At 37.6% G+C, this 19,065-nt stretch overlaps 1 protein-coding gene across 15 annotated transcripts in view; it reads right to left on the minus strand.

The window, feature by feature from the left end:
• The window catches only part of PARD3 (par-3 family cell polarity regulator), a 467,913-nt gene that overhangs the window by 242,888 nt on the left and 205,960 nt on the right, over nucleotides 1-19,065 (minus strand). For 11 of the 15 annotated variants that reach the window (XM_087778511.1, XM_087778403.1, XM_087778478.1 and 8 more), the window contains exon 5: nucleotides 17,697-17,828. The exons of the other annotated variants lie outside the window; for them this stretch is intronic. In XM_087778511.1, the coding sequence (XP_087634637.1) occupies nucleotides 17,697-17,828 (132 nt within the window). The remainder of the gene's footprint in view (nucleotides 1-17,696; nucleotides 17,829-19,065) is intronic. 15 annotated transcript variants of the gene reach the window in all.

The raw sequence follows: 19,065 nt of genomic DNA on the forward strand, positions 1-19,065 counted from the left end.
CGTTTAGAAACCTGCTTTTCACTGTAAGAAAATCCTGAAACGCACAAATACTGAGCTGTTGTATTCTGATGCAGGTAAAGAAGGATTAATTGCGAATACTGGATAGGGAAGAAGATCAGAACAGAACTTCCATGGGGTACAAATCCATGTAGTTGGGAGAAAGGAGGTGAAATGAGGCTAAATATCAGAAGAAAATCCTTAATGGGGTGATATATCAGATTGTGAAAGTCTCCTAAGGGAAGCAGCAGAATCCCCACTGCTCAACACATGTAAAAGCAGCGTGGACAAAGAACTACAAGATAGGCTACAGGGAATAACTCAATACATAGCAAGAGGATGGCTCAGATGACCTAATAATATAACAGGATTTAAAATGACTAGATAATTCTATTATCATTAACCACATTCACAGTAGTACAAGCTAAAACACTGTTGCTATGGTAATCAATCCTTATGCGTCGTTGCAGAAAATGACTGAGATACAAGGGATGGAAATGAATTGAACCAGCCCTTCCTATTCTCAATGAATTCAATGTACCAGTCAGCTGGGAAACTAACATGAAAGTTTACATCTAGCTTCCCACAAGCCCTTTAAAGTACACAGTAAAGCACAACTGAGTGTCTGGCATTCAAATATGGGTTATCCTTAGACTTACACAGTCAGTTCAGATTCAAAGTAGGAGCAAGGCTCCAGTTCAGAGGGGATGCTGCTGGAAACAGATGGATTGCTCTCATCATTGCACTTCGAGTCCCCTTCTCTTAATACTGCTTGAATTCTCTCAACCCAAAGTAAATCACCACCATGGAAAGACCAATGCGTGCACGCTTCTGTTCATGTGCTATTACAGGTCCATCTCGTGAGAATATGAGACCAACTTGTTTTCCATGTGGAAGGCAAGAAAAAAAGACAGCAGAGGCGATCATTTTTGCCGGTGCTTTCTAAGCAGCCCTATGGACAACAAACCATAGTAGTGAAAGCATCCTACTTGTTATTCTTAATTTATACTCCAAACTGAAACCATACAACTTTTTAAGATTCAAGCCACAGGAAAACAAATGATCAGCAGTCTCGTGATCACATATTAGCAACTCTAAATCAATTCCATTCCTGCATGGATGTTATTACAGTGTTGTAACGAAGTGCACATCTCACAGTAGACTGGAAAACGCATACTGGTTTGCTCGCTCAGCTTTCCCCTTTACTTACAGTAACAGAGTTTTTGTCAGGAAATCGGGAAGTTAAATCTGGCAGTAACAAAATCCTTAGAGCCAGGGAAAATTTTGGAACTCAAATTTTGAAAAATCGAGTTTAAATCATTCCCAGTACTACTCAAATAGGGTCTGTTGGAATCTCTATTAGTAAAACTGGAAAATCCCACTCAGTTTTTTTTAATGACAACTGAGAATTTAAAATACAGCACTAACACTCCTCTTCCTCAAAAAGTTTTCAGCAAAACACAATGGGAATCCAGTGGGAACGAAAGCTCAAATCACTCAGTGAAAAACCACCATGCTCTCCCAGTTTCATAACACAGTAAAAAATGGTTACAGAGTGTATTTAGGAAAAACTATATGCATATGTAGACAGAAGAGAAGATGACTAATTCCACTCCTCAGAATTTCACAGCAACACTTCCTTTCAAAAAATGCTTTCTCAAGTGAACAAAGTATTTCTTTTGGTCTTTTGATAGTCTACAGCATTGTTAAGAAATATAATTCAAAGCAGCCCACACAAACAGAAAGGGTACTATAGATTATGGGAGCCATGTATTCAAAAAGGAACAAGTTTTTACCTGCTGCTGCTGGTATTTTACTGCGCTAGTGCTGGCTCTTACTCATTGTTTTGTTCAGCACTAAGCAAAATATTCATTAGAAACCAGAAAAAAAAAAAACAACAAAAAACATCAAAAAGGAAGAGGTCCATAATCTGGTTTGAAAATCAACTATGAGCAAGCAAGTACATCAGAAGGTAAAAATAAACTTTAAAATCCCCAGTTACGAAATATTTGAAAGAGGCTAAAAATAAACTGGCCTGTTTTTTAAAAAGCCATTAAATTTGACCTTAAGGAATGTATTATATTTTAAGTGAGAAGCAAAATATATGTGTCACGGAAAAGATCAGAGCTGCAGTGGAGTTTTCAATATTCACAAACAAATACGGAAGCAAAATATTTGATAGATGTGCTATACAGTAACCCTCATACATCAAGAATTTATTTACATAATGTAATATTTTGTAAAAACTTCTCCAGGATAAGCAGAGAAAATGATTCAAGTTCTATCAGAACATTCTTGAAATGCTAGAACATGCCTGAATTCATGAGTCATTTATTCAACTGATGAAGATACATCCTTTTTATTGAAAACAGTCTGTAACACTGTATGTATATTTTGTTTCTATTTTAATATATTTCATTAGTATTTTTCTTGGAATTTAAACAAAAATGTTCCTGCTTGTGTGAGCTTCAAGTCATTAGTGCCAAAACTTCAGCCAATGTTTCATGAGAAAATTACTGAATTATGTCTGTTTATGATTACAACACAGATTTCTCAAGAAAATTATTCCCTCTTGGGCATTAAAAACTAAATGAGTATGAAAGACTAGAATGTGTTTAATGTGACCAAGCTAGCTTTTCCCGCCAAAATGCTTCAATTTAATCCAAACTAATTTTTTAAAACTTAAACAAAGTCTAATAAAAGTTATTTCACTTCCAAAAATGACGTGCATTTACTAGAAGAGACTTGATAAAAAGATGTCATTAAAAACTCCAAATTGTGAAGGCCAAGAATTTTACTATGCAACTGCTGTAAATAATTTTTTTTTTTTTTTTAATATAAGTTCATGGATGAGTCAAAAAGAGCATGTGTGAGAAAGAGGAAGAAATCCCAGTGCAACTGAGAAATTAAACTGAAAAATTAAATCAAGGAGCCAAAAAACAGACACACAGATGGTAAAAACTGGCAAAAATAAAAAGTAAAAATCATGCTCTTAAGTACCAACAGATGCAGTGACTTTAAAATATTACTCCTTGAGGATACACAAAGACAATAATCCCAGATTGTGATTTCTGGGCCAGTCTACTGCTGCGCTAGAGCCACAAAATACACCGTATTGTACAGAGAAAAAATGACGTGTCAGAGACTGTGATATCTGCACTGCCAGTCTACTAAAATAGAAGGGAAGAAAATTAAACTATCCAACACTGTGAAATTAATGTCTTCAGAAAAAAAAAATCCTTTATCTGTGTAAATGAGATAAGAGAAGTGACTTGCAGAATCCATTTACAGATTTATAATACTACAGGACTGAGCATGAACTGGTTATTTGAGCATTTCTGAAGCACTCCTTCTTGAAACGATATTCAAGCTTCTTGCTCCGGATGGAAGCCAGACTGTGCTTCCCAGATTCCATGTTGTTAAACTTTGTCACGCTAATAGCTTTGCTGACCTCCAATCTTATTTAAGGTCTCCTTGATTTCAATCACCACAATTACCTAAAAGATATCCCAGTTCAGACTATTGGTATTAAATCAGGGAAATAAAAATAATCCAAGATTTGAAAATTGAGAAACTGATGTGTAGTACCTATATGCTTGAAGTTCAGCTTTTCCTGAAAGATCTTCTTAAAATCAGAACTTGAAATGAAAAATTATTAGTAGTAACTTTAAAACACATTACTTAAGACTAATTTTCCAGATTGTTAAATGCATTAAATTGATACTGCTATGCATGATTGAACAAACCCTCACCATAATTTCAGGCTAGCTGTAGATATATAACCATAAAGACTACTGCTAAAAAACAAAGTCGAATTAAAAAGAAAACAAAATTATGTTTCTTTATGATCTTTTTTAGCATGCAAAAGTTTACACTGGGCACTTTCGCCTCTAAAACAATTACTGAAGTTATCAGGATAATGATAATGATGATAATAATAAATAAATAAATAAATAATAATAATAATAATAATAATAACAACAACAACAACAACAACAACAACAACAACAACAATAATAATAATAATAATATCAGGAAGGTGACTGAGAACTCCACAACATGAATGTATTTAAAAACACAGTTACAAGAAAAACATTTGTCATAAAGTAAGTTTTACAAGTTATAAATGGATACATTTAAACATATAGATACACATATATCTGTATGTGTCATCAATGACAGCACTTTAAAATACTGCTTGTAAAAGTGGGCAGTTAATGAAGTGTTCTGTATTTCTAGCATATAAACAAGTATGGACGTGTACTTCATTTAACTCTAATGCATATATGGATGAGCAGTAAGAATGATGAACTATAAAAATGAACAGGAAAGTTTGCTATATGTTAAAGGGCAAACAGAAAGATGCTGTCATGAATCAAATAAATTTTGTCTTCTGTAGAGGCTCCAAATCTGGATGACCCAGAAAGGTATCACTTCTGCCCAGGACACCTATCAGCCTCCAGCTAGCGCAAGCCAGCAGAGCTTCAGCAGCTGCTGCTTGCCCTGCTGAAACAGCCCGGGAGGCGGTTTCGAAATGACTCCTACCATCCCGAAACAGAGTCCCAGCTGCAGGCTGCAGATGCAAGCGCTGCTCTGAATTCACCCCAGGTTTCTGAGGTTTGGCTTTAGAGTAAGACAAGTCAAAGCGTGCCTGACGCCAGCGCGCTGAAACCCCCAGGGGCCCGGCATAGGAGGGCACGACTTCTCTTCAAATGTGCCGCTTTTTATATTTACATGCACATGGAGCTGTGAAATGAAAAAAGTCATCAGGGAACTGCATTGCAATGAGATAGGAATTTCACATAGATTCAGATATAATAATTCCTGGTTTTTTCTACACATTTCCCAGCCTACATCCCAGTATTTTCTGCTGTCCCCTGACACACCAGTATGGACCTCAAGTGCCTCCTACCCAATCTTCAGCTTTTCAGTAAGACTGACATTTGTTAATTTAGGGGAAAAATGGCAGAGTCCTTGAGCCCCATTAATTTCACCTACCCAGAATGCTGTGATACACACTAACCTACTGAAGTATATTATAAGATGCTTCTTTTGCATAGAGACCAATTTTACTGACCTTCAAATCACCAGCAAAATCCATCAGTTTTGATGAGAGGATGAGTTAAAAGAGTCTCCATGAAGAGAAAGCTACTTATAGTGACGAAGTGTAACTACAAGGAAGAAATGCTGATGGGCTTGCTTTATGAAATCTGTGCTTTGCTGTAACAATTATTGCCTAGAAAATCAAGATAAATAAAAATGGTATGATAGAATACTCAATGTAACTTTCAATAATTTTAAACAGAGATGCTCACAGATATGACCACTGAGCACTTTCTTGAGGGACATTTAATTTAGTCAGTGCTTTGGATAAATGAGTTGAAATTATAAGCAATCATGAATTCCTACACATTAGGAAAGTAAAGATTTTAGAAGACAAATGAGGGTATCCAAAAGGAAGAGGAAATAAAGTTTTGATACAAAGTGATTGAACATTGGCTTCCTGACTAGTATTCTGAAGAAACACTAAGAGGACCAGAGGTTTTGTTCATACTGGATACCCCACTCCTCAGGTGTTTATTCCACAGTCTGTAAAAATGTTTGCAATATACAGCCTAAAGGATAACTATTTTTTTTCCTCCCATTTTGGAAATAGTTCTGTATGTATGCTGCCTATAACGTTAATTTCTAAACTGTGAAAACAAACAATATTTTACATGGCAAATATGCTAAAATAATAATAGCCAACTGATTTTGTTCAAATTCATAAATAGTCATCTCTGGGCTGGAAAAAGTAGCATAAATATTTTCAATCCAAATGAAGTTAAAGCAATCACATGTAGCTGGCATGAAAGTGAGTGATACCTTAATATGGAATCTGGGCAACAATTTTTGATCTTAAAATATCACATACAAGAGATCAAAACTTAAAAGGAATATTTATTTCAAAAGTAAAATCTTTACAGCAGTACATTACAGAAAGTCTTTAGTTCATTAATATTTTTAGGGCTTCATATGTTGCCAATCGATTGCTTCCTCATTTGAAACACTAGCTGTGCTGTATTTGTTTTAATTCTGTGTATCCTGACTATGGAACCCACCTCAACCAGAGTAACGGCATCAGTTACAAATCAGTTTTCCTTCTTTGGCATACGGATTCAGCAAAAGCCCTTATCAGTGCCACAAGGCAGCTGGCAGTTAGTTGCTGAGTCTTATGAAAACACTTTTTAATTATTTATTAAATCAGATCAAATAAAATAAATTTAAAAAGAAGAGAGGGATTGTTGTTTCTTCTGTTTTGCATGTGACGCATACAAAAGTAAATAACGTTTTCGTATATTCTGATTTCCTAAGCAACCAAATTCCTATTCTCCCTGCTCGCCCCCTCCCCAGCCCTGGAAACTATTCAGGTTGACCATTTCATATGCAACTCCAAGTAGTTTCAAGATAAATTTAGAATGGACTTATTTTCAAATCAGTCAGTGAATGAATTGGCAAGGCTGGTCTATTATCTTATTTTCTCTTCCAGTCATACTGATGAAATAAATTAAAATCTTACGGTATATTGCATCAACTAGGTCATATTACATAATTCCATTCACTCAGTTGCTGCACTCACTAAATCTTGCTGTGTCACTTCATGAGGAATCATGACATTTCTCAAAGTATCCTATAAATTACAGTAACCACTTAATACAGCCAAAGAGTACTACATTCAATAATGAAATGCTTGTATTTAAGCAATAAATTCAAGATTAAATTTAAAACCCAAAATAAAACAAAACCCCAGACAAACTACTTCCACTCAGTTATTAACTCCAAGTTACACAGTACCATTCCCCTTTACAGCAAAGTGCAACCACGTCATTAAAGTGACCTGTCCACACAGGATTTCAAGGAATAACCGCCTCTCCTATTTCCATCAATGGAAGATAAATTAATGATCACTTCCACAACAGACAGGCCAAACCTGGCCCTTTTCTGAAAGCATCTTTCCCATAATTAATAATTCATAGAAAGAAAAAAGTATAAAAATCATCCTGCTGTTATTCAATAAATCAGATAAGTTTCCCATTCAGATAAAATCTGCCATTTTCCCTTGCCCAAAATAACCACTCTGACTTTATTTCTGTTCTGCTTGGAATTAACTGACTTGCATGACTCAGCAGTGATTTACCTGAATCTCGCCTATAAAATACAGTGAAAAGCAAAGAGCCCTCACATCCATATTCCTGTCCAGATAAGTTGTTCTATTTTGTTGTAGGAAGGACTACAACTTCCACTACAAATTAATAATATAAATATGTCTTTTAAATAAGTAACATTAGCCATTTAGAAGAAAAACTGTACCAGGAAGAAAACTAGACTATTTAAAAAAAAAAAAAAAAAAGGCACTTATTTTTCCATTTCAAGTCAAGCAAATTCTAAAACACAAATTAAGTTAACTGAAAATCAACTTAATGTGAAGCTTAAGCTAAGGCCAGACTAACTTCTAACGCAGAATTATAGAAGTTTGGCTTGCCAAGAAAACCAAGCAAATTCTCAATCTTGGGTTTTCTTATAATTTGAAAGGAACAGGGGAAAAAAAAACATTATTTGGGATAACTTTCTGATTTTGAATGGTGTCTTTCTGAGAGAATATAAAAAAGGACATCGTCAAGACTCTAGAAAATGAAACAGAAGGGATTTGGGGAGCTGGGATTTAGAGATGTCACCTCTTTCTTTCCAAGGAATTGGTTGCTGTCCTGTAGAAAACTGTATTGTAAAACACAAAGCGGGTATGCAAGAAGAGGAGAAACGTAGAGCACAGAACATGAGAAGAACACAAAATGGAAGGAAAAAAGGGTAAAATATCAATGCCATGTACTACCAGTACCACCTTCTGAAACAAAAATGCAGAATTTCTTTTTAAGCCTCAAAGATACAAGTAATCACTTACATATTTACCCTTTGGTTAAAAGGCTAGAATGCAGAATGAGCATAATGTGAATTTTAAATTAAGAATACTTTACCAAGGGCGAGGGAGAATCCTCTATAGACACAATTAACAGAATTGCTTTAATACACTTAAAACTTGTAACCTTTGTGGTCTTTGAAGTGAATAGTGGAACTGCATCTATTTCATGTTTGTATGGAAGGGCTGTACTGCCCGGAAAAGTTTTACAGTGCTGTAAACTAATGAAATAAATTATCTTAATTTGGCTAGATCTATTTTCATTAACTGTATTACTCACCAAGGGAATGAGGACAAATTTTCATTTTACTAATGTATTTCACTTCTGCATTACTTTGGCACACTGTAATTGCAGCTCCCGCTCAGGATTGCTCGCTCTGCCGTCACGGGGCCACCTTGCGCCCACGCTGCCCGTGCTCTCAGCCACGCAGGCAGGGCTGCACGGGGCCCCCGGGACCCACGCAGCCATCACCGCCTGGCGCAGGGCTGCGCAGCACTAACTCATACCACGTCCCACCGGAGCTTTTGAGGACACGGCATAGTAACAGCAACAAGCACATTATGAAAATAGTGAGAGCATTTCTATTACAAACAACTCGTTGGGATACATTATATACGCTTGGACTAAAAAGTAAACATATGAGAAGATAAACCTCTTTCACAGCGTGAAGAAAGAAAACAACTTCTTAAAAGAAGAAAATGAAGAATTGAGACATCCTTTAGATGAAACACTCTTCCAGGCCCAGTAAGGGATTTTCAGATGTCCTTATCTGACCTGCTACCACAGACAGACAGCAGTCAAAAAAGCCAGAGATAATACTGTTCTGCAAAATATTTAGAAAATAGTCAGAAAACTAACAGCAATAATTTATTTAAGCCTTCTTACAGCATCTCCATGTAATTTAAAAGAGTATTATTTATATCCCTGGTATCACAGATTTATTACCATTAACTACAACATGACTATTTAAGTAGTTTGGTCCTAAAGGGCAGGAAAACAGCAATGTATGGTTACTAGCAAGTCGGAAAATGCCCTTCATGCATGCCAACACTCTTCAGAAAGGTTCTGCAGAACAGAGTAGGTCTTCTAGCAGATACTAGCGCTTGTCAGGCTGCACCTGGAGTACCATGTGCAGTTCTGGTCCCCACAATACATGAAAGACACAGGCAGACTGGAGATGGTCCAAAGAAGGGCCACAAAGATGAGCAAAGGGCTGAAGAACCTGCCCTATGAGGAAAGGCTGAAGGAGTTAGGTCTCTTCTCCCTGGAGAAGAGAAGGCTCAGGAGAGACTCCATCACAGTATTCCAGAAGAGCGGCTACAAAAAGGACAGAGGCTGTCTCTTCACAAGGAACCACATGGAGAAGACATGGGGATACAGGCACAACTTGCACCGGGAGGGGTTACATCCTGATATATGAAAGAATTTTTCTTACAGTGAGAACAACCATTCACTGCAAAAAACTCCTCAGGGACGTGGCAGAGTTCTCAGCACTGGAGGTTTTCAAGATGGGATTGGACAGAGTGCTAGGTAGTCTCACCTAGGCTCCTTTTCCCACAAAAGGTTGGACCAGATGATCTTCTGAGGTCCCTTCCAACCTGGGCTGTTCCACGATTCTTTACATTTCAGCCCAGTCCACCTGCATACTTATGTGCATGCATACATACATCTGAGAGCATGAGAGTGTTTGAGTGTGAGGATATACGTCTGAACATGAAGCGTTTCTTTCTGTATAACACTTAAAATCCATGAGATTTTTTGTAAAATTGTCTTTTCTGTTTGTGTTTTTTTTTTTTTTTTTTTAAGTTGTGGACTATAATCACCTCTCCACATATAGAGCTACATTCTGCCACTGAATTCATATCTACACAGCAGCATATAACTGAAAGCAGACTGCAGCCCCCGAACTCTCTCACCTATTTAATACACAGTATGAAATGACAGATTATTTTTCAAAGTAGAACAAGATAGATGCCAGCATGAACCATTGTTTATAAAAGCATCACCACTACAGCTGTCCCCAAGCAATAAAGCTGTTTATTCCAACCTCCTACCTTATATAAACTGAAACCCTCAGCACTGAAAAACAACTTCAAATTTGTTCCTGACTCCAAGACAAATAATAAGAAGAATCTCTTTCCAAAATATACAATTATGGTCATGTCCGTGAATGTCCATTTTGCATAAAAGTGCACAGACTTCTAAATTCCACGTTAATATTTTCTTAAAACTAATACATACTGTAGTTTGAAATTTGATTCTCTGTACATACTCATGCATTCAGCATACAGATAAGCTTTTCTCCTTCAGGCTTCTTCACTCTGTTTCTGTAGTTATACACACACATTTAGAGAATATTTAATAAATACATCTACTAGTGTGTTCATATCTAAGCTTTATACAGAATACAGAGACTCTTCTGAGTTCAGAAGACATGACAACTCTTCTGGGGGTAGGAATTAGAGTCTGCATAAAAATCCGAAACAGATCAAGTTAGAACCTAAAAATCAAATGGCTTTTAAATATGGAAATGAAGTTTAGAGTTAGAAATATGGATCTGAAGCCAATCAGGTTCAAAGTCAGATTTAAACCTAGAAAAGGCCTGTGATTCTGATTCTCACTATAGAAAAACGTGGTAAAGATTTTAACTATAAAAAGCAGAAATCATAAATACAGAAATAGAGAACTCACATGCCCATCTTAAGAGCTTGTTTTACCCTTCCATGCCCCTTTTTAAGCATTCTGACACATAATACAGAACCGGCTCCAGCAAGTCTCCCAGATCAAGATGTGTCTATGGGAAATGGGCACCTCAGCACCCCAGAGCCTCAGCCACTGGAAGCAGCTCAGCAGGCTCCAGCCTGGAAGCGACCCAGCTGACCGCACGCAAGACTCGACTCAATGAAGATCTAGGCTCCAGTACTACCACAATAGGAGTTTCGATATTTTTATGTAACTACATAACTATATGTAACTATATTTTTATGTTACTAACATTATAAACACCTAAATACAGGTTTCTCATTTTGGAGCTCACTATGCATAGTATTTTTTCTAATATAATAATAATAAATGCAAGACAGGGAGAACACTGAAACAAGTCTACAGAATAATCACTTAATTGTGATCACAGACAGATCAGTGACACCCAATACCACTAAGCTCTTTTGGGAAGTCAAATGCTATTAGAAATTATTTAATAATTTTGACCATATTATATATGAAAGAATATTCCAAAGGTGTGATCAATCAAAGAAAAAGAAAAGAAAAAAAGAAAAAGATTATTATACCTGTGTTTAGTAATGGCTTCAAGATGTCAAGGTGTTCTTCTGGCAGCCAGATAGGGCATTTGGCTGGCTCAGAGTTAGATGCAACCACTGCCCTTGCTGAAACTTAACCGCTCCTCTTCCTGCTGAGTGGAGGGTCAAGCCAGCACTTTGTAGCTTACACTTAATTTGAGCATTTGAGTTTCCGAGCTCAAGGAGTTAACATCTTGCCAATATACAGAAATAAAGGGAGCAGTCAATGCCTAATGACCTGCAGCAGCAGCTAAGAGAAAGTATTCTCGGGCCAAATCAAGCTTTTCACCTTCTTCATAGTACAAAAGCAAGAAGAAACAGCTGTAGCACTTGGGGTGTTGACAGCCCCATCAGGTAGAAGCCAGTGTGATCACATGGCCAAGAACCCCTGTCTCAAATAGTAAAAAAGCTGAATTTGCAAGTGGATATGGGACTGGGGAGACTTTGAACCCTTGCAGTCTTGCAACTTGTGGTCTTCTGATCAGCCCTTTGGCTAATATAAACCTGAAGTGAGTCTGCTACCAATGCACTAGTCACTGCTTCCACCTGCCCATAATTATAGCTATGGCCAATTATTTAATACTAAGTCAGGTGCCAAGCCATGCCTTTCTCAGCCACATCCCATAGCTCTACCTGCAGAAACAAGCAAACTACATGAGCCATGGCCTTGTTCGCTAGCTGGTAACATTCTTCCCTCCCGTGATCAGGCTCAGAGTAGCCCTGCCTGGTTTCGCAATCCCTGGATAGCTTTCTGGCTGCTCCCATACACCCCCTGCCCTTCGTGGGGGACAATCTACTGAAGACCACCCAGAAAGACAGTCCTTTGCATTAGGCCTAAGGCTTCAAACGTATGCATATCTCTGTGACAGAAATTCTTTACAAGGAATAGGACAAGCTTTAAAACCATCTTTGTAATTTATAATTTATACGCTGTCATGGTTCTATGTTCATTAAGGTTGTTATCACAAGAGACAAATTATAAAGTACCTGTACTCAGATAGGGAGGAAAGCAATGAGACTCTATCTTGACATTGTACAGAGTAATGGATAACCAGTTAAAAACTATTCCTCCAAATGAAGCCTAGCTAATCCTTTTTCCAAATCTTAAAGCACAATTCCTTACTAATGACAATAATTTTTACTGCAGTTTCAACGTCTACATGTGAGGAGTTTGAGATAAGCAGAGCCTCCAAGCCCCAAGCCTCCCCATATGCAGGCCCTGAAACACAGAAGTTGCAGACCTTTCCACTGTAGTTACAGTCATAATAAACCTAGAAACAAAAAGCCAGAATACACCTGTCAGACAAGGAGAAACACAAAAGAGGGACACTAGTGAAAATAAAAATATTTATATACATTAGCTATACCACTATGAAACATTCAGAACTAAACAAAGTAAGTAAACTGCATTTCTGCTTTCTATTCTTACCTTACGGTATAAAACAGAAGCTGAGTTTTTATTGTTAAATGAAAGATTTGACAGCATGGGTAAGCTGCAGTATGAGAGTCCACAGGAAATTAATGGTTTAAATTCACCAACCTACCTCTGAAGCTCTGATTATTTTTTTTTTCAACTGACAGTGCTGAAACGCACTAATTTATAGGATCCAAATGTTTTAAGAGAGTATACTCAATCATATTAAAAGCAGGCCTTATTTTGTTGAAAATACAGGCTGAAGGCAGGTACTCTACAGCTGGAGATGTGAGACCACATGCTACTTGTACGTCTGATCTCGTTGAAAAAGGAGCCAGAGAAACTGAACCAGATTACTATGGCCAGATGTTGTCATGGTTTAACCCCAGCCAGCAACCAAGCACCACGCAGCCGCTCGCTCACTGCCCCTTGGTGGGATGGGGGAGAGAATCGGAAGGGCAAAAGGGGAAAACTCGTGGGTTGAGATAAGAACAGTTTAATAACTGAAGTAAAATAAAAATAGAACAGTAGTAATAGTAATAATAACAATAATAATAATAACAAATAATAATAATACAAAACCAGTGATACATGGTACAACTGCTCACCACCCGCCAATTCATGCCCAGCACGTCCCCAAGCAGCGATCGCTGCCCCCCAGCCAACTCCCCCCGCTCATATACTGAGCATGACATCATATGGTATGGAGTAGCCCTTTGGCCAGTCTGGGTCAGCTGTCCTGGCTGTGCCCCCTCCCAGCACCTGGCAGAGCATGGGAAGCTGGGTAGTCCTTGACCAGTGTAAGCACTGCTTAGCAACTATTTAGCAACAGCTTAGCACTACTTAGCAAGAACCTAAGCGTCAGTGTGTCATCGACATTGCTCTCATCCTAAACCCAAAACACAGCACCATACTGGCTACCAAGAAGAAAATTAAATCTATCCCAGCTGAAACCAGGACAGATGCCATGAACACAAGTAACTTAGGGGAAGTGTTCCGTACAGCACACTTCAGCAGTAGTAACCAACTTCTCTTCCCATTTCAGAATATATTTGAGTTGCTTTTATCTCCCGTTTTTGCTAGATACCAGAGAGCCACTGGGATTTTAGGAATCAGACCTGTTCTTCAGTAATAACCATGAAATTTTACTCCATCTCCTACCTAGCTTTCATGCACTGACAAATACAGATATATATCCAATAGTTATGTATATATATTTGCATATAATTTTAATTGAACCAATCTCATTGTATTTGCAAATCTGATCAACCGCTTCATAATTAAGGAGGGCAGCTGTAGAATTTCCCTCTCCTGCTGCTCTCGCACCCCTTCGCAGGGCACAGCACAGCCGGGTCCTCTTAATCCTTCTGCGCAACAGGCCTCTCCAGCAAAGCAAGGAATATACTATTTCAGTTCAAGGTGTCTTGATTGCTACCAGTTCCAATATTTGACTAATGAAACTAAAATAACCACCCAAGAGAAGCTTTCTCTGTACTTAAACTTAAGGAATTGGTGAAAAGTTTAACTCTTTCAAACATTTCCTTTTTATGTCTCCCTTGTATGAAACAGCATGAGTCCAGATTTGATCAGGGCCTGAACAAGTCTTGAGGTGAACTGAGGAAAAAAAGATTTCTCAAATAAAAGTGGCATTACCATATATCTGAATAAATTTCAGAGGAAATAAGTTTTTTCAACTATTCCTCAAAGTTTGGTTGCTGTGGGGGGAAAAGAAAGTGCTGTGGAGGGCAAGGTGAAGAACAAAAACCAAGTTTTTCTTTTTTTAAGATATTTCAGAATTAAATTAAAGATTGCAAATTTTGTTCCTAGCACTTGACAATCTGTAGGAGAGAATTAATGAAATTATTTAGCAAAAGAGTGAAAAATACAATCCTTAACTTTTTAACTGTATTCTGAAACTGTATTTGGATTTTTGGTGAATGATTATAGCGGTGAATGATTCTTTGGTACAAACAGTTTCACAAAACTTACTTTGTGGGCTTGAGAAATACCAAAACTTTCTGAGAAATACATGGACCATTTGCCCTGTGGACGACCGGAGGGCTCTGGAACTGAACTGGGAACAATCCTTAGGTAGATATAGCTAACCAGCATGTACAATCAGAATATCTTAAAGGACTCAGAAAGCAGAGTTAATCTTTTCCATTTCTTTGATGTATCACTCTAATTTAGCAGGGCCCTAGTAAAGCACAACAGATAGGAGCAAAAGCAATTACTTCATGCATTCCTCTGTTTTAAGGTGCTAAAACCTAGACAAGTTTACAGAACTATTTCTTTAACAACTACTAGAACATATCTAATTCTGTGCCCTTATTAGTCACTGCCAGGGCAGCCTATAATGATTTCCTAGAAACAAGGTCTCTTGCAGTTTCATCTGCAGAACAGGCTGTGATGCTGCAGAATCACAGTTTGCTCCATAGGTCTGTTCATGGGAAATGAGGTGTTGTCCACACAAAAATAATTGCACTTCTTTGCACATCACACCTTCACTCCTCAAAGCGCAATTACAGTGAAAGTTCGTGTATGTTAGAAGCTGACAAAGATCATCCTGGAAATTTTTTTCTCCTTATATTCGAAAGGAAGAGATGAGGCAAGCTTCAAGAGAAGCAACTCAATCCAAGCCAGAAGAGCCTTCCTCCAACAACAAGCCTCTGGAGTCTGCAAGATGACTCTAATGTTTACTACTATCTCCTCTAAAGAGCCATAAAGGCAGGTTAGACCAGGGCTGTTATTACTGCTGGTATCTGAAATGGGTTCTGCACAAGAGGTTTCTTGGCACTGTCACTGCCGTACCCTTGGTGCCAGGCCTGCTGTCTACTACTTTTCATGCATGTACAGGCAGAGTGCGCAGACCACTCCAGCCCCTCCGCAGCTCTGTCGAGCACACAGGAACAGCACTGGAAGTTGCTAAATTAATTGATTATGTCAGATAGCAACCTCGTCGCTTGGGTTTCTTCTTCACAGAAGGGAAAGGCTTAACCAGTGAGAAACAAAAAGCCCACAGAGGGTATTGAAAAAGATACTAGAGTTTAAACCCCCCCAAAACAGAGGAAGAATCTCTCCCTCTGCAGCTGCTCTGTCCCCTGCCAGGCCCTTCCCTCCCTCTCTCTGCAGAGCTGTGCTGCATCCCACTCTCACTAGGGGCTTTCTTCTCCTGTGCATACCTGTTAAACAGGTTTCAGTCTAATTAATTATCCTGCAGATGTGAAATCACAAAAGGATCCTGGTCTTCCAGGTACATGCAGATTCATTAACACATTTAAAGAATGAACCTTCTTTCTCTCTTTCTCTCTCAAAAAACACCACCACAAACAAACAAAACCAAAAAGCAGAAAACTTGCTCAGAAGAAATGTGATATTTGCAATTTTAGACTTCAACCAGTTAACTCACGTAACAGATACACTTCCAGTCTACCACTAGTGCCCAATTATTTACCTAACCAGTGACTAAATTGAAATAATTAAGCTGTTCAGAGACCAAAATCAGCACAAAACTTAATATAAAACATCATATATTAAAATATTCATGTACCAAACATTTTATAAGATGATCACTATTAAGATTCCTAATCCAACTTCTTTTGCTGAGAAACCAGTTTCATTAACTGCCATGTGAAAATCTAATGACGCATGGAAATATGCCTCGAAAACATCAAGCAAGCAGAACCGTCACAGGAGATGCCTTCCAGTCTGGGCACCAACCTTCTATTTCAACACAGGCAGATACAGGGACAGCAGCTAAACTCATCCGCACAAACTCTACATCTTTTGAGAGGAAAACAGTAACAGAATTACCACTATCATTAAATGTGCAGAGGAAAATATACAAGGACCAAAGACAGGTTTTTTGATAAAATATATAATTTTAAATGAATCTGCAGCTAATTACAAGACACAAAAATAGTTCATAGCTCGCATTTAGGTTTTTTTTAGGTTTTTATACTCTGTGATATTACTTAAGCTCCTTTTTAACTAACAATGGGGTTGAATACAGAATGTTTGGAATATCCTAGGATTTGGCAATGCTGAACTTGAAATATTGGTCTGGGATTTGAGAGTGAAAGAGACCAGTCCCAGGACATCAGCCCAGTGTTGGACTCTAAACCTTCCCCTCCATTCAAAAGGCACAGTGTAAGAAGCTTGGGCTGTGTCAAATGGAAAATTTCATTTTGAAGCTCCTCTGTATGAAGCGAATTCTGGTTTTATGCCCTATTGCTGTAAAATACAAAATTTGTACATTTGTGTTCAATGCAAAAAACTCAATGTTTTCCTGTCACATTGTATAAAGAAGAAAAATGAGGTAATAATCCTACATATGCACTATCCTATATATGGGATTCCCGTTATATTTCCAGTCTCCATAGTAAAGATGCATTTTCATTATACGCTTGAAGACACTTCTTGGAAAATTTCAGACATACAAGTGCATAAAGTGACTGCTAGGTAATTTTAATTTCAGACCTTTAAACATCTATGACTACCATCTTATTAATAAAAAAAACAAGTTGGAATTACTTAGTACCTCAAAAAAGCCCAAGATCAAAAGCAGTATAAATGTACACTAAATAAATAGAACACTGTCTTCAAATTTATAACTAATATATTTTACAATGTTAAGAATAACAAGCATTTTAAAGTGCAATGCCAAAACTGACCCATATTTGTCTATTCTGTAGTAATATTATTAGCTTTCAACAGCAAAATGTTTATCAAAATAATACTCTCTAATTAAAATAACACTGTCGGTATCCGTTGCGAAGAACAGCAGTACTCCACATACTATATAAATGTGTTTATGACTCAAAAATGAAATAATTTGCAGCTGTCTATTTCAGTCTTAATGCAGTTTTTTTGGAAGCAGAAGGAATCCCATACAAATTTAGTCAGCCTGCTGCTGGTGCTTGTTATCATGCTTAGAGCCAATATCACATAAGAATACACTTCTTTGTAATAGCTTGGAGTAGCATAAAGATTAGATTGATAAAGTAATATATATATACACATATATATTACCTGTTCTTGCCTCTCCAGCCACTTGTCCACCATGGGATGACTGGCACTTAACGATGAACGAGCATTGTCTCTCTGAAACTGGTTAGACCAGCTACTAGTATCTCGTGGTAGGCTTCTGTAGTTTTCATCTTTCTAGTTTAAAAGAAACAAAAAAGTGTCTTATAAAAAACAACCAGTCCTTGCACATTAACAATGCAGCTGGTTATTAAACCAATACAAAAGGAAGAGTGACAAAGGAGAACGCAGGTCCGGCTGGACCCAAGGACAACGCAATTGCCCGGCAATTCAATTGCAAGATCTCCCCTTCCTTAATGCCAGTGAAGCCCAAGCAAAGCCTTCGGTGGGTTTGTAGCTCCTGCACCCACTTGTGCTTCACCACCTCTCTTTTCCAACCTCAAACCTCTAGTGCACAGATTTCCCAAGTACATACTCAGCAAGGCTTTCAGAGCATCATGCTCCTCAGTTTCATTCTCACCAAAAGCAAATATACCATATAACAGTCCATCCAGTGACAGCTAAGGCGGCTATATAATTTTTCCAAGTCTCTGTATGTAATCAATTTTACAATCAAAGCTGTCTCACTGCTCCAGGTACTGTCCTTTGGACCAGAAGAGCATGCTAGAGAGTTCAAAACTTGAATTGATTATTCAACATAATAATGCTTTGCTTGGTTTGCCTGAAGGTATACAAATACAGTCACATTTGTAAAACAGCAGGAGATGGAGATTGTGCTGACGGAGATACATTTACCCCATTGAGACTGATAAAAATTTTTTTTTTTCTTTTTAATTGATGAGTTTGTCTTCACAACTTTCCCACAAGCTGTACAAATTCTTCAGCTTCTAAAGATGATTAGTTCTTACCCAGTCTGATCACTAAAAGCCAATAAAAACACAGAGGCAGATCCTTAACGATGGGAGTTACCCTCAGCCCAAAGCCAATGAATTACTGGTAACTTACATAGGTTAGTTCCCTCCAACTGAAATAATATATGGAACTGAAATTCTGCTTAGCTTTTCAAAAGAGGATTATAAATATACTGTAAGTATCCTTCCTTCAGGAGCAGAGTATTTCTTCCAGTCAATGTCTGTCTATCCTCATGCCAAATCAGATAATTTAGAGAGAGTATCTATTTTCCTTATAGTCATTTATTAGCAAATAAAATAGGACTGTAGTCCTACATATATTGCAATACTACTGCTTTTAGGAATCTCGAAAATCTCTAAAAAAATAAACAAACACCAGTGCACATTCACAGCTAAAACCTATTTTTTTTATTTATAGCACACAGCAAATTTTCGACCCTTTCGTAAATCAATACTCCATTCCATCAGCATGAGTATTTCCTTTTTCTATTTACTGTATTGGT

The sequence above is a fragment of the Nipponia nippon genome, unplaced genomic scaffold (assembly GCF_047370975.1).
Source record: "Nipponia nippon isolate SJK-2023a ecotype South Korea unplaced genomic scaffold, ASM4737097v1 scaffold_1, whole genome shotgun sequence".
In the NCBI taxonomy this organism is placed as follows: Eukaryota; Metazoa; Chordata; class Aves; order Pelecaniformes; family Threskiornithidae; genus Nipponia; species Nipponia nippon.